Source organism: Lampris incognitus, chromosome 16 (assembly GCF_029633865.1).
Source record: "Lampris incognitus isolate fLamInc1 chromosome 16, fLamInc1.hap2, whole genome shotgun sequence".
NCBI lineage: Eukaryota > Metazoa > Chordata > Actinopteri > Lampriformes > Lampridae > Lampris > Lampris incognitus.
The window spans coordinates 14,583,866-14,608,341 of NC_079226.1; the positions used below are offsets into that span (position 1 = coordinate 14,583,866).

The 24,476-nt window shown below is 42.5% G+C and overlaps 4 protein-coding genes and 1 non-coding gene across 6 annotated transcripts in view; all 5 read left to right on the forward strand.

Annotated features, from left to right (window-relative positions):
- The window catches only part of LOC130126421 (filamin-A-interacting protein 1-like), a 28,915-nt gene extending 21,357 nt beyond the window's left edge, over nt 1-7,558 (forward strand). The window contains exons 5-6 of the mRNA XM_056295932.1: nt 2,605-5,389; nt 6,457-7,558. Of these exons, the coding sequence (XP_056151907.1) occupies nt 2,605-5,389; nt 6,457-6,663 (2,992 nt within the window). The 3' untranslated portion in view covers nt 6,664-7,558. The remainder of the gene's footprint in view (nt 1-2,604; nt 5,390-6,456) is intronic.
- trnas-gcu (transfer RNA serine (anticodon GCU)) lies at nt 5,483-5,564 on the forward strand. The gene has a single exon. It is a non-coding gene; the product is annotated as a tRNA-Ser (tRNA).
- A 624-nt stretch (nt 7,559-8,182) lies between the features above and the next one.
- LOC130126267 (cell cycle control protein 50A-like) lies at nt 8,183-16,196 on the forward strand. The gene is made up of 7 exons (XM_056295707.1): nt 8,183-8,639; nt 10,971-11,090; nt 12,445-12,552; nt 12,680-12,767; nt 12,976-13,122; nt 13,214-13,423; nt 14,118-16,196. The coding sequence occupies exons 1-7, from the start codon at nt 8,391-8,393 to the stop codon at nt 14,309-14,311; spliced, it is 1,116 nt and encodes a 371-aa protein (XP_056151682.1). The 5' UTR covers nt 8,183-8,390; the 3' UTR covers nt 14,312-16,196.
- Nucleotides 16,197-16,368: 172 nt separating this feature from the next.
- LOC130126268 (cytochrome c oxidase subunit 7A2, mitochondrial-like) lies at nt 16,369-20,140 on the forward strand. Its single transcript, XM_056295708.1, has 4 exons — nt 16,369-16,496; nt 17,234-17,323; nt 19,459-19,543; nt 19,785-20,140. The coding sequence occupies exons 1-4, from the start codon at nt 16,479-16,481 to the stop codon at nt 19,838-19,840; spliced, it is 249 nt and encodes an 82-aa protein (XP_056151683.1). The 5' UTR covers nt 16,369-16,478; the 3' UTR covers nt 19,841-20,140.
- Nucleotides 20,141-22,502: 2,362 nt separating this feature from the next.
- LOC130126789 (collagen alpha-1(XII) chain-like) overlaps nt 22,503-24,476 on the forward strand; it is an 81,430-nt gene continuing 79,456 nt past the window's right edge. Inside the window, exons 1-2 of one of the 2 annotated variants that reach the window (XM_056296419.1) lie at nt 22,503-22,625; nt 23,653-23,761. In XM_056296419.1, coding sequence (XP_056152394.1) covers nt 23,692-23,761 — 70 coding nt within the window. In that variant the 5' untranslated portion in view covers nt 22,503-22,625; nt 23,653-23,691. Of the gene's footprint in view, nt 22,626-23,532; nt 23,762-24,476 lie in introns of those variants that run through there. The other variant, XM_056296420.1, reaches the window with a different exon arrangement.

Genomic DNA, 24,476 nt, shown 5'->3' on the forward strand with positions numbered 1-24,476 from the left:
GAACCGGCGATCCCTGTGTTGGTAGGCAACGGAATAGATCGCCACACCACCCGGGCACCGTGATCAGTAATTCTTGTTGTACTGCTAACTAACTTAGCTGCGGTCTCAGATATGAGTCTATGTTGTCTGATTGTGATGGATAGATGTGTATGGGCCTTCTCTCATCCTGAAAGTCAAAACTAAACTACATTACTCATGTGGCTAGATTGTTGGTGCCAAGTACCCTTGACATCATCACTCTGACCTTTGGGTTGGGGTAATTCAAGAGGGCCAGTTGCTGAGGTGTCAATGACTTCTGGCCGTGTAAGTATGAATATAAGATCTGTGTATTTCAGGATCTGGATGGCTCTTTCTCATACAGTAGCCAGCTACACGACTCCCTCTTGGCAAGGAAGGTGTGTAGTAATATGAGTCAATGTAGATGTTTATCACCCTTCTTAAACTGAGTACCCATGTTTAGAATCTGGAAATGAATGCCTCCAAGGTGTTGTGGAGCCACCAGGTGTTGATTCTAGTTGGGCCAACTCTCAACTGTTTCTTATACCAAGTTGATTACCTTGCCATATAGTACGTTTGGCCCGTTGGGAATGGTCAGAAAGCCGAATATTTATGTTTCGGGCAGAACAGAACTTCTTTTGTCTTTCTCTTCTGTTTATACTGTGTATGTACATCATACACATGCAATGTTTTTTTTTTTTTGCACATCACTTCATAAAACCACTGTCAGGGTTTCTAGTCTGTTCTCTCTGGGCCTCCCTCCCCTCAAGGGAGTGAGCAGGCTCATCCATATCTGGTTTTCTCATTACATATGAACTCTGCAGGAAACCTAGCTCAGGTCGACTTCCCCCTCAGGTGGAACTGCCGTAGACGCACTCACTCTCCTGTCTCCCATGGTGACATCATAGCTTCCTGTCTGAGGAGACAATTTCCTGTGTTTTGGAAGGGGGAGATTTAACATTTGATTTGCATCACGCTTGCATCGAATTGGATTTTTTCTTCTTCTCGTGTGGCTGTTTAAATTCCTTACGTTGCTTTAAGGAAGCTGTGTTAGTGGAAACACATTTTAAGGTATCCTTTGAAAACATTCTGACAAGCAGTTTGTAGATGTTTCTCCTCAAACATTTCACGATGTGTGTTTCTGAAAATGCAAAAAAAGAAGCAGATTTAGGGGGAGTTTTGCAGAACGCCCATCTTTGGCAAGGGTTCCGCCCCCTTCACAGAGTCCAAACTAGAGCCACACACACACACACACACACGCACACACACACACACACACACACACACACACACACACACACACACACACACACACACACACACATCTCTGCCATATAAGGGTGAGGTGACATCATCAACTCGAAGTCCGGTGGTGCTCCACTAGTTATTCACCTATCATTGTTCTGATGACATGGTTGGAATGTCACGGTAGATGCCCTGTTGAGAGAGGGGCCCCCTACCAGCTCTCGTGTACCCTCAGTGGATTCTGGCAAAACTGTTGTGTGAGCTGCGTTTTGTGAATCCATATTGGGTAAGTTTTGAATGGGTCTTCCTTGGAACTTTTTCAGGTTGTTTGAGTGCATCCAGGAATGTGACTGAAGGAAAATTCTGAATGAAGTGTCTTTTGGTGCAGTTTTGCCTGTATTGTAGTTGCAGAATTTGCCCTTTATCGATGGTGCCGCTAATGAATTTGGTTTCTTTTGCAGTGCAAAAATGTTGTGGTTTGAGTATATTATTTGTCTTTTACTGGGAGTGCACAGAGAGACAGTGCAACTTTGCATTCCATGTGCTTTGCATGTAATTTGTCAGAGGCTGAGATGAGAATGGACACGAGCAGCATAGAAAGAAGCTGAGAGAGAAAAGGGGACCACACGGTGAGGGGGCTTTAGTTAAACTTTCACTCTCATTTTGTGTTAGCACTCTTTACCCCATCAGCAAAGATGGAAAATAGCAGTATTTGGCTGTTGTAGTGTGGATCTTTGCCAATTCCTTTCAGGGAGCAAGGCAAGCAACTACAGTAGGTACACAGTTCAATATCTGGTTGTATTCTTTGTTGTTCACTATAACAATATTTTTCATGTCGTTCTTTTAGAGCTCACCATCCTTACTTTCAGTACTGTCACATTTTCTCATCTGTCCTTCACTTTTACAAATCACTTAAATCATGAAAGTTATAACTGCTTTTACGGACATACAATTTTGCTGTGACATTTTAGCTCTGTTTATATGGTTTTCTACATGGCAAAATATTACATCACATATTAGTGAAAGATATTTTGAACTTGTTCATGAAAATTGTCTCTTGAAGTAAACTTGAATGTCTGATGAGATCAATCACTCTCATAATGATCATCTAGTTTGAAATCTGTTGATTGAACTGGCAAAGCTTTAACTTTCAGAACTGTCTAAATGGAATTATGCATACATAACTATCATATCATTGATATGATGAAATTCTATATTGTATAGATAATGGGCTTAAAAAGAATAATTTTCTCTTCTTGAGACACAGTGTCACATGGATGCAGTACAATTTTCATCATACAATTTTATAGTAAATCTGTGAAATACACGACTAACCCCTTTTTTCTTCTCTCTTGTTGCCAGATTGAAGAAGTTGCTTGAGAACGAGAAAGCCTACCAGGTGCGGAAGGAAAAGGAACACTCTAAGCGCCTGGCCAAAGTACGAGAGGAGCTGGTCAAGCTGAAGTCCTTTGCCCTGATGCTGGTGGATGAGCGCCAAATCCACCTGGAACAGATGGACAAACAGAGCCAGCAGGTCCAGGAACTTGGCCAGCAGCTAAAGCAGCGTGAGCAGGCACTAAGTGAGGCCAGCAGGCGTACTCAGGAGGACAGCCAGAGGGTGCTTAACCTGGAGGCTGAGCTCAAAGAGAAGTCAGCCAAGCTCACCCAACAGCACGAGGAGATGAGTGCCAAGCTGGCAAGTCAGGAGTCTCACAATCGCCATCTTAATGCCAAACTTGCTGGGCTTGCGCACAAAGTGGAAGAACTAGAGAAAAGCAATAAGGCACTAAGGAAATCTGAGGAGGAGCTTCAGGAGTTGAGGGAAAAGATTGGCAAAGGGGAGTGCAGCAACTCCAATTTAATTGCTGAGCTAGAAAACCTGCGGAAGCGGGTGCTGGAGATGGAGGGAAAGGATGAGGAGATTACTAAGACTGAGAGTCAGTGTAAGGAGCTGAGGAAAAGGCTGGAGGAGGAGGACAGTAAAAGCAAAGACCTGAGGTTAGATGTAGAGAAGCTCCAGAAAAGAATGACGGAGCTGGAGAAGTTAGAGGGGACATTTAACATCAGCAAGGCTGAATGCACCCAGCTACACAACACTCTGGACAGAGAGAGGGACCTGACCAAAGAGCTGTCTGATGAACTAGTTGCACTCAGGATTCGAATGAAGGAGCTTGAGTCTTCTGAGCTGAGATTGGAAAAGTCTGAGCTGAGCCTTAAAGATGACTTGAGTAAGCTGAAGTCATTGACTGTTGCTTTGATGGATGAAAGAAAAAACCTGTTGGAAAGGGTGAAGTCAGAAGAGAAGAAAAAGGAGGATTTGAGTAAGATGGTCAAAGTCGAGCAGGGTAAGGTAATGGAGGTGACTGAGAGACTGATAGAGGAAAGTAAAAAGCTCTTGAAACTAAAATCAGAGATGGAAAGCAAAGTAGGGGCACTAACCGCAGAAAAGGGGGAGCTCAGAGCTAAACTTGCTTATGAAATTGATAAAAGTAAAGATCTAAACTCTATTGTCAGCCAAATGAAAAAGAGGTTAGATGGGTTTGAACAAGCAGAGAAGCTTCTGGGACGAGTGTCTGACCCTTCAAAGACAGAAGATAACAAAATAAAAGAACTTACCTTTGAAATCGAGCGCTTGAAAAAACGTCTCAAACAACTTGAGGTGGTAGAAGGAGATTTGATCAAGACGGAGGATCAATACGACCTCTTGGAGAAAAAGTTCCTGACCGAACAGGACAAGGCCAACATTCTTTCTCAGCAGGTGGAGGAAATGAGGAATCAGATAGCACGGAATAAAGCAATTGAGAAAGGAGAAGAGAACAGCCAAGAAGAAGATCTCCGACAGCGTTGCAAGAGAGAGGAGGTCAAAACCAGAGACTTGCAGGGCGACATTGTGGCCCTCAAGGAGAAGATTCATGAGCTGATGAACAAAGAAGACCAGCTCTCTCAGCTCCAGGTGGATTACTCTGTCCTACAGCAAAGGTTTTTGGAAGAGGAAGAGAAGGCCAAGAACATGGGCATTGAGGTTTTCCACCTCACCAAGGAGCTGGAGGTGACAAAGCGTCACAGTCGTGCTCTGCGTCCCAGCCTGAATGGGAGAAGAATGGTGGATGTTGGCATGACATCTACCGGAGTGCAGACGGAGGCGTTACCAAATGGACCGGCTGAGGAGGATACACCAGCTGTGTTTATCAGAAAGTCTGTCCAGGAAGAAAATCACATTATGAGCAACTTCAGACAGAAGTGCCTGAAGAAGCCAACTGAGAAGACTACTGCTCTTGAACGCTGCCCTTCATCTAGCAGCGACCTAGGCATGAAGAAATCCTGGATTCCCTGGATGAGGAAAAAAGAAAACAACCCTCAAGGGAATAGCCTGGAAAAGACATTGCACATCAACGGAGAGGCCTTACCTTCTGAACTGACCATGACCCAAAAGCAAGGGCAGCCATTACACATTCGAGTGACTCCAGACCACCAGAACAGCACAGCCACTCTTGAGATCAGCAGCCCCACTGCTGAAGACTTCTTTTCCAGTTCGGCCCCAAGCCCCAACCCTGCACAGCCCAAGTCCAAAATCACAATCATTCCCACGCAATCTGCAACCACCCAGAAGGGGAGGTCCATCACTGGGTCACGGGGCCCTGAAAGAGCCAAATCCCCAGTCACCATCACAACCATATCCAGGGCTAAATCTCCTGAAACCAGTCAAACTGCCTCCACAGCCTCTGGAAGGCCTTTGTCCCCTATCTCTATTATGACAGTCAGCACTTCTGTAGTATCTGATACATCTACCTCTCCAGAGCCTCAGGAGATGACCATGGGACGGGCTGTGTTCAAGGTCACCCCAGAGAAGCAGATGGTCCCAATGCCCATCAGGAAGTGCCACACCAACTCCAACATCATCACCACCACTGAAGATAACAAAATCCACATTCATTTAGCCAACAACAACATTGGCCCAAAGATGGTGGTCAGGCCAGTTGCTACTGCAACAGACAGCAAGGAGATGATGACCTTATCCACTGGGACAGTTTTGCGTTCGCCCCGCCAAATCACCACCACTGCTGCCAGGACCATACCCAGCAAAGTGACGAGCAGTATAACCATTACTCCCGTTACATCTACCCCTTCTAGACCATCACAAACCACAGTAAGTCTCCTCAAGCGGCATCTCAGATAAAAAGCAATTCTTTATGCAAGCAAGGGCTCTATGCTTTCTTATTTTGTAGTACATATGAGCAGTGACGAGGTGGCCGAGTGGTTAAGGCGATGGATTGCTAATCCATTGTGCTCTGCACGCGTGGGTTCGAATCCCATCCTCGTCGAAAATTTTTAAGGCGGCCCAGTGATTAGCACTATTGCCTCACAGCAAGAAGGTCCTGGGTTCGAACCCCAGGCTGTCCCAGGTCCTTTCTGTGTGGACTTCTTCTCCCCGTGTTTGTGTGGGTTTCCTTTGGGTGCTCCGGTTTTCTCCCACCATCAAAAAAACATGCATGTCAGGGTTAATACTCCTGACTGTGCCCCTGACCAAGGCAATGGAAAGAAGAACCGGAGTTGGTCCCTGGGCGCTGCAGCTGCCCACTGCTCCTACACAATAGGAGGGGTTAAATGCAGAGAACAAATTCATTGTAAGAATACAATTCATTGTAAGAATACAATGTCAAATAAAGTGGGTTTCATTCACATAGATTTTCTAAGTTTTTTAAGCCAATTCCTTTTTGACAGTTAGATAATAGTGATGGGCGAGGAGCTAATATTATGGTAGTGCTTCAGTGAACCTTGTAATATGCTCTTTGTGGAGCCGATGGATAGCGTGACATTATAGACAGACCTCAACACAACAGAGCTGTAATGACGATGGCATCTTGCCACCATGTTGTAATCACTCAGTCGTTTATAGCTGTTGTCCACTGTTTGCATTCAAAAACATCTATGTGGGCTCAGTGCTCTCTTGCAGACACAAAACAGCCATGCTCTGGCACTCCACACTGAAGCCAAGCCTGGGTAAACACTCACTGGCTGTGAGAGAATGAACAAATATTTACATTTTTCACTCACACTGTTTGTATAGTACATATGTTGGCTGACATTGTTTAGAATTTCAGAATTCAAAATGTCCCTTTCCTCCATTTATTTGCTCTCTTTTTACCCTCAGTTGCCCCACTAATTTTTCTAACTGAGCAACTGTACTCTCTCTTTCTTTCCACTGTCTAATAGACTGGGCAAGAAGCCCACCCACCCCGTACAGGGTTAACCCGCATCCCAATGTCCAAGAGCCTGAAGACGGGAAAGGCTGTACTGGGAACCCTGGGTATCTCAAGTGGCGTACGGCTGGATTCACGAGCAGATAATCAGTCCATGAGAATAGAAGTGAAGAAATCCACAGTGAGCAGTTGTGCCTTTCAAAATGGAGGAAAAGGCTGATAATCCTAATGAAAAGTTTTGGGCACAGGAATCAACTTGTCATACAAGGTGTTAAATCTGCATGTGGTGCTCAAAAATATCACTGATGAGGAACTCATAGATGGTGCTACATGGTGCTGCAGAAACAGACAATAGACAACTGCGTTAGCCTTAGCGATACAGTGTGTTTTACACAACTGAAAACTATTACACTAAACATTACAGATATCTTATTGCAATAATATTGTTGTACTTGAAAATGGGAGTATATCTGACATTTTTACAAATCCTTTTGGGCCTTTCTGTTTTGTATCCTTGTCTGTCATGTAGAAAAATGTGGCAACCAGTTCATTTACAAATACAGTATGTATTTTTGAGGGGATTTGAATGAGAAATTATGTCAGACTATGCCACTACATTGCCTTTTTTCATAGTGAGTGGTTGTTTCATCTTTGTTAGGTTTTTGTTGATATATTTTATAAAGATATTGATTTATCAGAGGTCACAATATTTGTTTCATGTAAGGGATGTTTCTTTTTTGCGTATTTTGTAATGAGATGTAATTTAAATAAAAATGCTTTTGAAAAGGGAAGATGCCATGTTCAATCTAGAACAGCACAGTATCAGAAAATGTAGCAACGCAAATCCATATGCACTTTTCATTCAAGTTGGCAGGGTACACTGCATCTAGCCATTTGTAGTTCCATATCAGTTTATCACAGTCGAAGTTTATATTTAACTCATCACAACCATATAATCCAGAGGGGGCTCTTATTATCATCTCCCATCAATAGAACATCAATTTATTGTTTATAAGCTTCATCGATTCACAATTCCTAGTCGAGCAGATGTGTTTCATGCGGCATATTTGCAGTCTAGACAGAGTTCACACTAGGGCAGCATCATCCAATGGTGATTATAGAAATCTTGTAGTGACTGGAGTTATTAGTTGTTTTACATCTAATTACAAAAGGCAAATATACCTCATTTGATGCAAGGCTACGAGGAATTTGGCATCTTCCTTGCCACCAAAGAAGATGCCAAATATGTGTGAGTGTAATTGTGTGTTCTTTTTGAATACAGTAAGGTTAAAGTCTTGGAAGCTCCAACTCTATTCATTGCCTCTTAACCGTATTATTTTGTTTATTTGCTCTTTTGCTCGTCCAGAAAGGCATTTCCTGGGGATGTTTGGGTCGTTTCATTCCTGCTAAGCACGGCATTGTCAGCAGATAGCGCTCTATGCACGCACAGCATGAGTGACGCGCGCGGGGTCTAAAATGCAAAACAAGAGAACGCTCGGGACCTGAAACTTGCATTTTTATATCTTATTAACAGAAATGTAAGTGTTGCACCAGAGTGGATGTCATTTTTGACATGCAGCATACTGAAAACTTTTAGTCAGTAACGACATCGTATTTAAAATCCCTCAGGTGCAAGGGGAGCCATGTGAGAAGGGGCGGGTTTTCCGTGATTACGTAAAATGACGCACACACTCGATTGGCTTAAACGCTTACGCCTTCCTGTTTTTTTTCATCTTCTTCTTCTTCCGTTCGGATTCTGTTGTAACGGCTACGCGTTGTCAACACCGCGATGAGCAACTATTGGGGCTTACTCGTAGGTTAATTAGATCCGAATAAGCATTTTCTTTTAGACGCCTTGCTTTCCTGACAAACGCGTCGGGCTCGACGGGGAGCGGAGCCCGCTGTCCAATCCAGAGGTTTACTTCGCGCGGTGGGGGAATCGCAGCCATGATGGCGTCCAGCTACAGCGCCAAGGAGGAGGACGGACACCACTCGGGTGCTCCGGGCCACGGTGGAAACGGAGGTGTCAAGAGCAAGAAGCCGGACAACACTGCCTTCAAACAGCAGAGACTGCCCGCCTGGCAACCGATCCTGACCGCGGGGACGGTCCTACCGGCCTTCTTCGTCATCGGGCTCCTCTTCATTCCCATCGGCATTGGCCTGTACGTCACGTCCAATAACATCAAGGAGTTCGAGGTGAGACCGGGTGGTGCCGCTGTCTTAAGTATAACGAGATGTCCGTGCGAGGGCGACCGGCTGTGCTCGGTGAAGACCTGGCCAACCTTGTTGCTACCCCGCTGTCAAAAGTGGAGAAAAAAGAAAGAAAACGCGCAGAACCTAATTTAGTGTCAGGGGTCAGGTCACGTGACGGTAAGCTCTCCAGTGGAACCTCATTGGTTTCAGATGAGCGTTCGTACGTCTTACAAGAGCCGTTACAATAACACCGTAGAGCTGGTTTCCAGATATGTCATGTGCTCTACCATAGAGCCAGCTGTCTACAAATGCCATGACAACCAGTAGACTTGGCACGACTGGATCAATATATTCAAACCTCTACGTCTTTAAATAAGAGTCTTATCCTATTACATCCACATATTCATTTGCATTACTTCTGCAAGTGAGGTCTGTTCATGCACTTGATTGCAAAACTACGTAAGATGAAGTTGTATTGTAAAGAATATCCTCTAGGAACAATTTGAGTGGAACCCCCCCCCCCCAAAAATAAATCGCTGGCCTCTTGAGCCCCCCAGTTCATCATTTATGTTTATTTTTGTTTACTGTGTCGGCCCTGTGATGGACTGGCGGCTTGTCCAGGGTGTCTCCCCGCCTGCCGCTCAGTGGCTGGTTGGATAGGCTCCAGCGCCCCCCCCCCCCCTCCCCGACCCCTGAGTAAGGATAAGTGGTTTGGATAATGAATGAATGAATGTGTTAACCGTTTCATTTGGAATTTGCAACCCGAAACAGTGACAAATTATGCCCATACTACACATCTTTGCAAGGAGTTTTATTCATTTATATTGGATAACACTGATTCCGATTTTTTTTCTGTTTGTGAAATGTTTTGTTTGGTTTTTGTAAGAACAATGAAACGCTAAGAGAACCATATATCATGGGTTTTATCATATACATAGCCAAATACCATGTACCTAAATCCAAATTTAGCAGCTTCTTAACCCCCATACTTGATATTGAACCCAAATTGTATGTTAAAACAAATTTCTCTTCCAAAAACAAGCCAAAAAAAAGTGTGAGAAGTGTTAATGTATGTGCGGTTGAATAGGGTACCCACAGGTCATGGAATTTCTGGAATATCATGGAATTTTAAAGTTTATCCCAGACATGGAAAGTCAGGGGATTTGATCTTTTTTTGGGCCGAGTCATGGAATATCAGGGAATTTTGTTGGTAGCATGTTTAAATTTTAGTTGACATTTATCAAAATGTAATGTTTCCCATTCAGTATTTTTCTTAATCAGGTTATTTGGATGGATGGATGGATGGATGGTTATTTCACGTGATTCTTGTATTGCGTGAGTGGTTGTTATGGTTACTTGATTTTTCAGTGCCCATTATAAGGGCGTATAGGCCTAGTCATATCTGATCATAATTGTGCAATATGTCTAAGCAGTGAAAATCAAAGCAAGAGAGGCAAGATTGAGATGGCTTGGGCATGTGTGGAGGAGAGATGCTGGGTATATTGGGAGAAGGATGCTGAATATGGAGCTGTCAGGCAAGAGGAAAAGAGGAAGGCCAAAGAGGTTTGGCCTTCTTCTTTTTGGCCTTGTGGTGAGAGAAGACATGCAGGTGGCTGGTGTGACAGAGGAAGATGCAGAGGACAGGTTGAAATGGAAACGGATGATCCGCTGTGGCGACCCTTAACGGGAGCAGCCGAAAGTAGTAGTAGCAGCAGTAGTAGTAGTAGTAGTAGTAGTAGTAGTACTAGTTTAAGCAGTGGAAACTTTTTAGTTTTGTGCTGGAAATGTCTGTGAACTAGTAAATAAAGCTGACAAACTGATGGGTTTAAAATATTCTGGCTGTTTTTTGTCTGCTCAAAACAAAGGTGGCCTATTTTTCCATTCAGGTCACGGAAATTTAGCTTTTTAGTCAGTAAAAGTCAGGGAATTTGACATTTGGCTTAGAATGGGAACCTTGATTGAATGTATCTGAATTATATCCCCGACTCTGTTTATCTGTAATAGCTTACTGTTTATCTTCTGTAGTTATTATTACATTATTACAGAAGTTGTAACTACAGTGTTAATTGATTGAAGACATTTTAAGGTAGTCAATATCAAAATAATTATAATTTTAATTACAATATATACAGCACCTTTCTAAATACAAAAACATTATCCTAAAACATAACCCAATAAATGTTTAACTTGGAAGTTTAGATTCAAAAGCAGTAATGGGTTCAGAGGTGTGTGTTGACAGCTGTAATATTATTATAACTGTCATCAGAGCAGGGGATTTAATTTGTCTAGTCTTTGCTTTCTTGTTACTATTTGTTATCTGACTATCATTTTCAGATTGATTACACCGGTGTGGAAACGACAAGTCCGTGCTACAATTGTGCTCAGAACTTCAGCTGGAACAGCACAGCGCTGTGCAGCTGTTCTGTTCCTTTTACCTTGGAACAACCATTTGAGGTGAGATCTGATCTTACAGTAAGTACATGGACTCAATGAATAATATATACAACCGGCCCAAGACAGAGATGCTCTGAGCATAATGGAAATGAACCAACCCTCTAACACTGATTTCCCATTAAGGGGTATTTGTGTTCAAGGAAACACTTTTATTTTGGCTTGAACCTACAATTGATTGTTTCAGTTTTAGAACATACTGCCAACAATTCAGTTCAGAAAGAAGTTATTGATTGCATATGGAAATCCCTTGGTCTAAACTGTACAATACCCCTGCCTTTCATCTCAGGTGTCTCTGGGAATCCTAATTATGGATGTCTGCTATAGCTTATAACAGGCATAGGCCACCATATGCCACGGAGAGCTTTGTGTATACAGGTTTTCTTTCAACTCAGCACTACACCAGATGACTGGTGTTTTCCACCTTCAGTCAAAAAGGACAGACTATTAGGTGAAAATAGCAAGTGTAGTGATGTGATGTAAAGAAAACCTGCATGCACATGGCTCTCCATGGCACATGGCTGCCCATGCCTGGTCTGTAACTAGTTCATAATCTCACACTACTCATTCATATATTTTCTTTATTTGAGAGTGTGGCTAGATTGCGAAATCCTGATAAAACAAAAACTACATGTGATGGCCTACAACCATCGCCATTGGATGTAGTGGATTTTTGATGGATTTAAAGACCTTTATTTTATTTAAAATTTTGAGTCTTCAAGCATTCAAGGCATCAAGTGTGAGGCAAACAAGCAGATGTGTCACAATCTGTCACACGGTACGATGCAGCTGGAGCTTTGTTTAGTATATGAAGCCTCGTCAGACAACACTAGCCCATGCATATCAGTCACGACATGGTTATCTCCACACAGTAGTTAGGGTAATGTGGATTATTTTCAGCTTAACAGATAAACTTTGCTATTCTCACTTTTCTCTATATTTGGAGGTTGCAAGCGACAGTATAGTTCATTGGCTCAAAATGTGTGTGCCATTTTCTGGAGGCACACAGCCAAGTAGATGTTTCAGACAAAAGCCTTCATCAGTGCTGAAACGTCTGCTTGTCTGTCTCCTGAATACATCAGCAATTGCCAGTTGAAGGGGCTTATAGGAACATTTTGTGGCCTTTAGGAAAAATTATACTTACAACCCGAACCTACAGTAAGGGCTTGTGTATGAAACAGAATATGATGATAAAAAATGGAATCTGTGCCTTTTGCTGTAGCTCAGCTTTTGCAATTTTATGCATATTGGATTAAACCGGGTAAAATATTATTTGTTACCCAGAGAATGGCCATAAGGGAGATGTATGTATCTACTGATATACTCATTCTTTAACATCTCTTCTTCCTCCTTGCAGAGCAATGTCTTTATGTACTACGGCTTGTCTAACTTCTATCAAAACCACAGACGCTATGTGAAGTCCAGGGACGACAGCCAATTAAATGGTGATAAGTCATCTTTGAAGGTATGTGACGACTTAATGAGAGTCATTTTGGAAATGTTTCCTTTGGTTCTTGTTACATTACCGATATTAAAAAGAAATGGTTTTTACCGAGCTCCTGTGCCAGTTTAACACTTAATACGGTTTACAGAACCCAAGCAAGGAATGTGAGCCATACCGCACGAGTGATGGATTGCCTATTGCTCCATGTGGGGCTATTGCCAATAGTCTTTTCAATGGTAAGTTTAATAGCGGCAAATAACTTGGCATTTTTCTCCTCCGCAATTGAATGAATGTTTCCACTCCCCTGTTTGGACTCTTATGTTCAGGTCTATTAAGAATTTTTTTAAACCCCAGCTAATCAGTGTTCACAAATTTAGTTAACTGATCAAATGTTTGACCTGCGGGAATAATGACTCTCTTTTCAACATGCTTCTCTATTCACAGACACTCTGGATTTGTATTATATTGATTCCAATGATACCAAAACTCCCATTCCTCTGGTTAAGAAGGGCATCGCCTGGTGGACAGACAAACACGTGAAGTTCCGTAATCCCAGTGGGAGCAGCAATAACCTCACCGCTGCTTTCCAAGGTGATTTACTTGTTGTGCGAAGGACCTCTCTGCATTGTAAGCAGTAGTTTAGTTGCAGTGACTAACCCGGTCATGTCTCACCTTCTCTCAGGTACAGCCAAGCCAGTGAACTGGAGGAAAGCAGTATATGAGTTGGACCCCTCAGATTCCGACAACAACGGGTTCATAAATGAGGATTTTATTGTGTGGATGCGCACAGCCGCCCTGCCCACTTTCCGCAAGCTCTACCGTATCATCCAGAAGAAGCCTAATATGGCCCCAACTCTGCCAAGTGGCAAATATGTCCTGGAAGTCACCTACAGTATCCTTTATGATCATGGCTACAAATCATATTGTGAAGACCAGGCAAGAGCTATCCCTGTAGGACTTTCTTGACCTAGGACCTGTCTCATAGATTATGATTAGTTGGTTAGCGAGTAAACTTTGGGCTTAACCGTGGGTTTTTCAGTCCCACAGCTGTGGCTCACTTTTACACAGGGTACACTGCCATAGTCTTCCACCTTCAGAAACCATTCCAGAGCAGGTTACTGGAACAAAGCATATAATAAGCAGCACACCTCACCAGCTGGCTCTCTGGGGTGAAAAGGGTATCGCTGTTCTCAGAAGATCCCGTAAACTTGGGTGCACTGGTAATAACGCAGGCTTTACACTGGGTGCTAAGAGATTGAGAACTCTGTTGCTCTTCCTAATTATCTGATAGATATTCTTTTAAGAGGGGCTTAGCTTTGCAAGTCTTGTGACTTAAATGTGACCAGTAATTTATTATTGAATTTTCTTTTCTTAGTCATGGCTCTAGATTTACCTATTTATTTAGGTGCTTTTTTAATTTGCAGCATTGCTATGAACTCTTATTAAGGTAAAGTGTTAATAGAAGTGCTTGAGCTTTTTAAAATTTAATCACAAATCATATTCACATTATGAAATGGTCCATTTCACATTGTCATTACTAAATAATTATGGAGGTTCCTGTCATTTCCTTAACTGTGTGCCATCAGATTATCCCGTACGTAGCTTTGAAGGGCGGAAGCGTGTGATCTTGAGCACCATCTCCTGGATGGGTGGCAAGAACCCTTTCCTTGGCATTGCTTACATCACCGTGGGCTCAGTCTGCTTTTTTTTGGGTGTAGTTCTACTCATCATCCACCACAAATATGACAACCGCAACAACAATGCTGACATTCCCAACTAAACGCATTCTGATCGAAGCTGCTCCCAATTCTGCATGCCTGTGCAAGCCTGTAAGGTCCCATTTTGGACTGCTTGTTGATAATACCCTGAATGCACTGGTCTTTGTAAATGTCTGTTATGTGTTTACATTGTTGGCACATATGGTAACCATCCCTCAGGTGAAGGTGCCAGTCCAGTATTTGTTTAAAATGGGACTGTTAAGGCAAACGAAAGATCCTGGAGCTTTTGAATTCTTTTTCTTTGTGCATATGGTATAGCTTCAAGAGGGCTCCTAAGAATGGGCCTCATTCACCAGTCATTCACACGCACAAATTTGTTCTTACACACCCATACAATCTATTTATTTATTTATTTATTTATTTATATTTGGAGGGGGATTCCCCCCCCCTTTTTTTCTCCCCAATTGTATCCGGCCAATTACCCCACTCTTCCAAGCCGTCCCGGTCGCTGCTCCACCCCCCTCTGCTGATCCGGGGAGGGCTGCAGACTACCACACATCTCCTCCAATACATGTGGAGTCGCCAGCTGCTTCTCACCTGACAATGAGGAGTCTCGTCAGGGGGACGTAGCACGTGGGAGGATCACGCTATTCCCCTCCAGTTCCCCTGAGCAGGCGCTCCAACCAACCAGAGGAAGTGCTAGTACAACGACCAGGACACATACCCACATCTGGCTGTCCTCCTGCGGACACGGCCAATTGTATCTTGTAGGGATACCCGACCAAGCTGGAGGTAACACGGGGATTCGAACTGGCGATCCCCATATTAGTAGGCAACGGAATAGCCCGCTGTGCTACCTGGACGCCCCCATAGATTTTTTTTTTATATAGTTTTCAAAATTGTCTAACATAAGCAAAGCCTAATGGTTATTTGTAATTCCTTCCCCCTAACATCTATTGTCTTACATCTTGCAATGATTAATCACCCAGGCTTGCAAAGACATCAGTGTTGCCCAACTGGTATCTAAATTCAGGAGTAACCCAAGTTCTACACTTGTCTCTGAGACAAACTTTAGGGCTTAAAAAAAAAAATTCCATGGGTGCGAAAGAACAAATTTTTACGTACGAACGATTGATGAATGAGGCCCAATGTTATTTGTGGTCTTCAAGAATATAAATGTTGTTTTCTATTTATCTATACATGATCAAAATACATGTTTTACTTTAGCAGTGCATTGTGAATGGCTTGATTACTGAAGGATGTATCTATTTTGATATTGAGTTTTGTCAATATTATGTACTGTAACATGTCCTGCTGATGAATGTATCTTTGTGTTTCACTGACATACCTCTGTGGTTGTTTTGGATTGGCACAGTATAGGCCGGAATGCTTATTTTTCAAATTGCTTGTGTGTTGGTAAATTCTAAAAGTTCCTCCTTTCTAACAAGTATTTTACCCATCAAAGCCATAGACTACCAGTGAGTAGCTATACCAAAAAATGGGGATATGTTAGCTGCCCTAAGTACCGTTTGGTTTTGTTAAGCTTGGACCATTCAGAAGATTTTTCTTGGGAATTATTGACATCCAGTTTCTCGTCTTAAAAAAAAAAATCAATGCTTACTAATTCTGGAAAAACTACATCCTTTATTGTGTAAATGATCAGATAGCCTCTCTGTGCTGATAACGGCAAGGAAACCGTTGTAGAAACTTAAGTTGTTGTTTATCTTGACCTAATTATTTACATTTTCTTGGGAACACTGTTCTGTTGACCAAATGATAAAGCACTTTTCTAGGTGTCGCATTTGTTGTGCTTCCCCTCCTCGCTTCAGTCCATCCCCTTTATACTCTTGTTCTCTTGGATAACTATTGAGTACGTCGGGTTTTATAAGCTTTGTAGGGTCCTATTAAAGAAGAGTTTGTCAGTCCATTGGCGTCGTTTGTTTTGTGATTGCAGGCCAGCTTCAGACCAGTAGATTCATCTACAATATCAGGGTGGCACTGTTGAATAAAAAAAACGACATTAACGCAACAAAAAACGAAAGCCGCAAGTAATAAAAACTCGTTCTTCTCGGTTGTCTTCGCTGATAATGCCGACATAAAAATCTATAAATAAATAAAAAAATTTGGCGCTCGTGACCGGATGTGACGTTTCATTCAAAGGATTGTGGGAAATCAAGCTGTCGGTCGCCCTTGTGCCCTCGTCCTAGTTCACCATACAAGTTTGCCAAAATGTACAGACGACTAACGGTAACGTATCCGTGGAGCATACTTAATTTATACGTTTAGACAAACGCTAAGTGCCGTGTGATTTGGCTCCAGCTGGTTGTTTGTTCGTAACACCGATTAGCGAGAGCTGTAAATATGTCAGTAATCGTTGGCTAGTAGCTTAGAGTCTTTAAGCTAATGCTAGCTAACAGATACAGCAAATTGGAACAGGATACAACAGAATAACTTTATTTTGCCAAAGTGAACTTAATAAGTACAGTAGTAGCCACTTTTGAGCAGATAAAACATATATTACGTTAATACATTTTAATTAGCTGCTGTACTATTGCTGTTTTTAGTTATAGGTTTATACCAGAATATACTAATTTACTGATAAGCTATCCGTATAGGACATTATGCTGATGTACTATGTGGATATTGAATCAAACTAGGCCTAGAGCCATTTCATTTTGGAAATTGAAGTATTATAGATGCCATATTAGCTAATTTTATAATGCCCTCATACCATTGGTAGAAGTTGTTTTGCAAACTTGCCCCCTAGTGGCCGATCACTAATTAGTGTTCAATCAAGAAGAGAGGCATTTATAATGTCATACCATTGTTCCAGGTTGAATCAGTTGCGCATTAGCCAGGCATCCATTTTTGGTATTCCATCCCCTCCAGCACACACCATCGTCTAATAATCTTTCCATTTATTTTCATTAATAAAATGTACTTATAAAAACCACAAACATCAAGTGACTGCTTTTTCCTCTTAGGGATTTGGCCAGCTGTACAAGCGGACCATCACCAGCAGTGCCCGCAGACAGATTGACAACATGGTCAAAGAAAAACAGAGGCTGTTTCAGGTAAAAACAAAAACAAAATCCAAGTCTGGAGGCATCCTTTCTAAACTTTTGATGCCACCTACATTAAAATCTAATTAAGCCTCTGGTCTAACTTGATGACACATTTTTCATGAAGCTGTGGTATCTTCAAGGTCAGAGGTATCGAGCATTGAGGAAGACTCTTCTTTCTCTAAACACTTCAGAAGAATAAATTTGGGATCATGTTATATTTCACATGTATGGTAAAGATGTCCTTTACCATTTACCAAAACCAAAAGTAAGGCAGTAAAAACTGATTTATGAGGCAGTGTTTCAGCAGTAGTTCGTAAATATAGTATAAGCCTTTTCAACGTCACATCTCAAATTTGGTAGATCTCACATGCTGATGATTCATTTTCACAACAACTAACTTGACTTACTTGAAGTCTAGAAATTCACTGTGTTTTACTAGATAACCTCATGTTAGACAGATATGTATTTTTTTATTATGACTGAAATGGTTGCTTAGCTGGATTTATTATTTTCAAATGTATGTATCCAAGTTAAGATAAAATATCAGCATCTTACAATAAAGGTAATGTGAAAGTTAATGTCAATGATACAGTTTTGACTTTATTCCCAGGTTCTGGAGAAAGAATTTTGTTTTTTCCCCTTTGTAGCCTGAGAGATAAGTATGTATTGTGGGGTCTTCCCCTGGGATTTTCAAATGACTTTAGGTTATAGCTGAGGCTGGAGCATTACTAATTATGCATGTGGTGTGAAACTGAAGCATAAACAATAGTTGCAGGCTTTGTTGATCTCTGCACAGTATGACAAATCTCATTATCCATAGTGAATGCATAGCCTACCCTTGCTTCTACATTTTAGAGCAAAAAAAAAAAAAAATTGTTACTGCTTGTCTGCATACTGTATTGTAATTCTCTGCTGAGTGGAGTAGATCACCCAGAGATTTTGAAGTGGTATGCCGGCTAATTATAGAATTAGTAGTAATGCTTGTGAAACAGGTGAAACCTAATATTAAAGACAGAGCAATATTACCCTCAGTCTTAAGCACTTGCAAAAATGCATACCGTCCTCTGCCTTTTTTTTTTGACAAATTCATATTTGACTTATATAGAGGGTATGCGGGTGACGTCACAGATACGGAACTCACAGCGGTAACGCGGCACTGAGTGGCAAAAGACTGGGTTGCAGCGTTAACGTCCAGCTTGAATACAGCGAAAACGCATCTAAAATGGGGAAGAGCTGTTGTGTGATAGACTGCACTAATAGATTTCACAAGAAATCGGAGTTATCTTTTTACAGACTACCGAAAGATAAGGTAAAGAGAAACAAATGGATCGCTGCAATTCGCAGAAACAACTGGAATCCAGGCACCGAATTGTGGACTTGCGGTTCCCATTTTGTGTCAGGTAGGCTAATGTTAGGCTATGTTGGATTTTTGTGTAACGTGAAACGGTAAAATCATGAAGTCATATGCTGTATTGACTACTCATCAATTAAATATTTAGCATCTTTCATAAGTTTTTGTCAGCATATTTTTTTAAAATGTCTTTCTGTTGTGTTCTACAAACAAAGGGGAGCATGGTTGGCTCAACATTAACAGTTTTCACAGTTGTAACTTAATAAAATAAGAAATATTTGTACAAACCTGTCCACATACAACCAGAACGTCCATTGGTGTCCTTGTCACTTTAATTTCGCCAACAAATCCTGCCTTGGAAGTACGACCAAGCGTTAAGACTTTTGTATACCTTCAGGCTTTGCTTTGTGTATTTCCCTGGCATAGAAATCAAGTACATAAATATCAGGAAACTTGATTTGTGGCCAAATGTTAATGTCCATGGTCCACTGGTTATTTGGTAAACTGTACGGGTCACTGTCAAATCCAATTTCCTATAATTTAAGCAGATAATCTTGCGTTATAATCCCGGTTTCATTGTTTCCCCTACTAGAAGCAGCCATGTTGCAGGATGTTTTGCCACTCACCGCGACTGAGGGGGTGTGTTCCAGTGGGAAAGTGACGTCAATGCATACCCTCTATTAATTTACAAGATTTCTACAAACGCCACCTATTAAACCAAAGTGGCATTCTTCTGGTGAATCATTTTGGTGGACTGTCATTTTGTGATTGCATGACTCCTTTGTTTAAACAGGAGGACAATGGTATTCCTGTTCATCTGAAGGGTGGTTCCAAGGATGCTCTTCTGTACAGAGCCACAATGGCTCTCACAGTTTTTGGTACGTCCACATTCATGAGGAATTTGATAGATCATGCTGAAATGACTGTTGTCATCTATTTGATGTGAATGAGCACATTACCCTAAAGTTACCATGATAACTGGGTGAACGTTAACTTCGCAGTACCTCATATCATTTGATAATCCAGTATTTAGGGTGTTTTTTGTGATTAAAGTAAGTTACTTTGTGTGCTGTTTTTTGTTAACGCGTCTTTTAAAATATTTTTCTGATCTCTTCACAGGCAGTGGCTACGTCGTATATGAGTTGTTGAATGCAGCAATGCCCAAGAAGGCATAGTTGACCTATTCAACTGTATTTTTCATTGTGCATCAGTGCAACACAAAATCTCTGTTGTGCAGATTTGTAAACTGGGAGATTATTTGTCCTATCAAAAATTCAATATATTTTTGGGATCAGTATTTATTGATTGTACAATTAATTAAGTGCAAATGATAAATGTAAACATACCTCAGATGATGGTGCTTGCCTTTGAAGTAGATTTCTGATAAACAGATTATTGAATTGAGTGTGTTGGAAGAGGGAAGAGACAGTTGCAACAATATGATTTGAAGTTACAATAAATCTGTGACTTACTGATATTGTATGCCATCTTTCTTTTATCTCTAAATGTCTTAATCATCTAACACCAAGGTTTTAGATGGGGGGGGCAGAACAAACCAAAAAAATAGCCTATATTACCAAATATGTTCATTAGCTACCAGTCAGAATGGTCCTCAGTAGCCTAAAAAAAGAATCTCCATTCAAAATTGAATTTAATCAACGACTAGACTTAATCTGAGTCCGGCAAAACGGCCCTCTGTGTGTAACGGGAGATTGACAGCTGCCCCTCCTTAAACCAGGACTGTGCATGGGGGGTCGAGATTGAAATGCACATCCTGGTGACTGCAAGTACGAGATGTTTTCGGATCAACGGTTGATATGCTGACCTTAGGTTAAACCCTAGCACTGACCCCAACCCCACTTCTAAAATGAATCTGATTGATATCACAGCCCAGGGACATCATGTCAGATGTTGATCTGAGAACACCTCTCAATTATCCGACTCAAGTGAAACAGAGTCGAGACATCTGTTTTGGGAAGTGAAGTTGTTACAGGGATCTGATTGGCAACAGTACTCGAGGAGACTTCAGAGAGCGTTGTTGCACGCACATGAGATGACGGCTCGGCTGCACGAATTCAGGGGAACTTAGGAAATTTGAAACACTTGAGGACATGTATTTTGGGTGAAAGTTGAGGTTTAACGTGGTGAAATGGCATGGTGCCATGGGACCCCCCCCCCCCGCCCCGGCTCAAAGGTCATCCTCCTGTTGGTAATGAGTTTGACAGCAGCTTCACCATATAGGAACTACCTTGAGCGGTTACGCCAGCAAGCAGAAATGGCAGTCCTGCTGTGAAGCTTTTCTTTATTGCTCGCTTTCTTTCTCGCTTGCTCGCTTGTCCCAAGCGGATGTTGGTTGTGCAGTCGGGTAAACGTGTACATAAAATCACAGCATGGAAACGAACACAGTAGAGGGCTGAAGGCTCGGACCCTTAACTGTACATTTTTCTGCTGTGTGCCAGTGTCGTTGCGCATTGTCGTTGCGTATGTATGTATAATTGACATGAAAAAACGAGCGTGTGTGTGCGTGTGTGTGTATGTATGTGTGTCTATTTATGCATTGTGTCTAAGTCCATCCATTATCCAAACTGCTTATCCTGCTCTCAGGGTTGCGGGGGATGCTGGAGCCTATCCCAGCAGCCATTGGGCGGCAGGCGTGGAGACACTCTGGACAGGCTGCCAGTCCAGCACAGGGCTCACACACACACACACACACACACACACACGCACACACACACACACACACACACACACGCACACACACATTCCCACCAAGGGACAGTTTAATGCGGCCGATTCGCCTGACCTACATGTTTTTGGACTGTGGGAGGAAATCGGAGCACCGGGAGGAAACCCACGCAGACACGTTTTGTCTGGTTACGTAGACACAAATTCTGTGTGGAGTTTGTGTCTAAGTAACCAGACAAAACATCAATACATAAATTAATGCTTAAACTATCCCTGGAGTCAAACCTGTAATCCACTTGCCCTTACTTCGTGAAGGATCCTCGCATAAGCATTTCAGTGAAAGGAAGCCTTTGTATTTATTGCGCCGTGGGATGAAGGACCAAATGTTTATTAAAAAAAAAAAAAAAAAATACCACCACAGTTATGCGGCTGGTTTGCCCCCTTTTGAAGTGCTGATGTGTGGAAAACTCCCATCACAAGGGTGTATGCCGTGCTGTCGAACACTAGAGGGCGCCAAAGGATCACACGTGTAAACTGCGGCCGCTTAGTAACGATCATGTTGTTCCTATTAGTCGCGTTTAACAAAGGTGAGCCTATCCAGCGGAGCTCACACCTAATAATATCTCAGACAGCTTCACTGTAAAAAGAAAGAAAAAAGGTCAGGAACTGACAAACCTTCACAAAGAACGTCTCATTCATTTGTCTTAACATTTTTTTGCGCATTATCCAAGATTACTATGTCATAAAAAAGTAGTAACTTCCGTTTCAAGTAAACGTTTGGAAAAACTAAAGAAGAAGAAGAAGAAGAGAAGCCAATTTATGCCTTGGAAGTAAATGCCATGTAATCTGTCCTGCAAGTCGATGAATGAAACATAACTGTTTTCCCCGGGTCTTGGGGTTTATTCGTGGTTTTCTTGTTTAGAGAGTACAAAATAACCCAAGGAGTGCCAAAGAAACATGCAATTTCCAGAAGTTATCCGTCTTTTTTTTTTTTTTAGGGGAAGGGGTGGTGGTGATGGGGGGGTGCACAGCCTACATCTTTTTTTACTGTCAGGTTTTTCGTAAGAAACCCTGTGATGGTAAAACGAGAGTTGGGAACTGCCCCCTATTAAGTAGCCGGTTATGGAAAGATTCTTCCCACTTGGAAAGAGGCTTTGCTGGAGGAGCTTCCAGTAGCAGGACAGGAGAGGAGAGAGAGGAGGATCCTCGTGTCCAGAGCAGGAGGCTGCGCTGAAAATCTGCTGGTTATTTTTTCGGGGTTTTTTTTTTAGGGGGGTGAGTTGGCTGGTTCTATTTACTATAATCTTTTTTTTTCTTTTTTTGTGCCATACGTTTTATGACACGGACGTGCTATAGACAAAAAAATAATAATTTGATATTCGAGAATACTTTGTTTTGGAGACTTCTTCTCTTTGAGTGCCTGTTGTTAACGTTGCACTGCAAATTGAACCGTTTCACTGAGAGATGACAGTAGGTTTTCTCTCAGGTCTTGCTGGATTGTTGTCTAGTTTGTGTCAGTTATGTTCACCAGGTCTTCCCATTTCTGATATCAAGTCCAGTCGCATCTTATATCCTTAACGTTTTGTGGGTGGAGGGACTGTAAGCGATAGAATGAGGTGCTCGAGAATGCTTTATATGCCATTTAAAAATATCAGAAATCAAGTTGCTTAATTGAATTTGCCGAAAACACGATTGGTTGGAGTAATTGCAACTGGTGAATAAGTCTTCACAGTAATCTTTTCAACAGATGAGTGTACGTGTTGTTTTTTTATTGTAAATGTGGGGTGCGGTTATTTTGGGTAGTATTTGGATATTCTTTTTAGCGATTGGCTCCTTATAACGAAGGGCCAAATGAAATGCATAGCGACTTCCATGTCCTCTCAAACTGCAGTATGCGCCTCTGTACGCTAGAGGGCGCGCATACGCCACTGTATGGAGAGGAGCCGCCGCCGTAGCCTAAAACCGAATATAAATCACGACGCGCTGTTTCTGCGCGTACATACACGTCCAGTTTGTCATCCGGTCAAACAATCTGCTGTTCCCCGGAGTCGATGAAACAACTATTTAGACTTGATTTAATTCTCGTCAAATGTCGCCCGCCCCCGTCGAAAACATTTTTGTTTGTGCCCATCCTCGGGACATCAATTTGAAATTTCCCGTAATGCCCCCCCCCCCCCTCCATCGGACACCAATTTGTCCCCCGGCTCGTCTCAGCCACGCCACGCGCTGAGCGAGCCCGGTGGCTGTGCCCGAGCGTTGGGCCCTCGGATCGCGACTGAACCGCACTTCCCTCTGTTCCCAGACCGCTTCCTGCGCTGCTGACCCCAGAGCAGCTGCAAACATGACGACGGGCCTAACGCTAGCCACGGCTGCCCTGCTCGCAGTTCTGCTCTCCTCCGTAGAGGCTCAAGGTAAATGCGACCACCACCCTCGGTTTAAACACCCCCTCCCCAACACACACACACACACACACCACCCTTTTCTCCTTTACACTTCCTCTCAGGGCCCTTAGAGAGCTCTCTCTCTCTCTCTCTCCCTCTCTCCCTCGCTCTCTCACTAACACCAAACTCTCTCTCTCTCTCTCTCTCTCTCTCTCTCTCTCTCTCTCTCTCTCTCTCTCTCTCTCTCTCTCTCTCTCTCTCTCTCTCTCTCTCTCTCTCTCTCGCTCTCTCACAAACACCAAACACTCTCGCTCTCTCTCTCTCTCTCTCTCTCTCTCTCTCTCTCTCTCTCTCTCTCTCTCTCTCTCTCTCTCTCTCTCTCTCTCTCTCTCTCTCTCTCCCTCTCCCTCTCTCTCTCGCTCTCACAAACACCAAACACTCTCTCTCTCTCTCTCTCTCTCTCTCTCTCTCTCTCTCTCTCTCTCTCTCTCTCTCTCTCTCTCTCTCTCTCTCTCTCTCTCTCTCTCTCTCTCTCCAGCTTCCTCTGTTGGCTGTTTGAAGGTAGTTTTGTTCTTTATTTGTTTTTTCAGTCAGAGCGATCACATGGAAATACTGTATTGAGCATCTGTATTGACAAATTGAATAAAGTGATACCCAGTCTCATGTGTATGCTATTTGTGTCTATTTCAGACCTGCCTGCTAAAACGTGTACCCTGCCGAGTTGCTGCCGCGTTGTCATATGTTT

Bases quoted from the DNA above. Each gene is read 5' to 3' on its own strand.
- LOC130126267 (XM_056295707.1), top strand. From the start codon at position 8,391: ATGATGGCGTCCAGCTACAGCGCCAAGGAGGAGGACGGACACCACTCG. The intron at 13,123-13,213 runs GTGATTTACTTG...ACCTTCTCTCAG, and splicing joins CCTCACCGCTGCTTTCCAAG to GTACAGCCAAGCCAGTGAAC. The intron at 13,424-14,117 runs GTATCCTTTATG...GTGTGCCATCAG, and splicing joins TGTCCTGGAAGTCACCTACA to ATTATCCCGTACGTAGCTTT.
- LOC130126268 (XM_056295708.1), top strand. The intron at 17,324-19,458 runs GTAAAAACAAAA...TTGTTTAAACAG, and splicing joins AAAAACAGAGGCTGTTTCAG to GAGGACAATGGTATTCCTGT. The intron at 19,544-19,784 runs GTACGTCCACAT...ATCTCTTCACAG, and splicing joins AATGGCTCTCACAGTTTTTG to GCAGTGGCTACGTCGTATAT.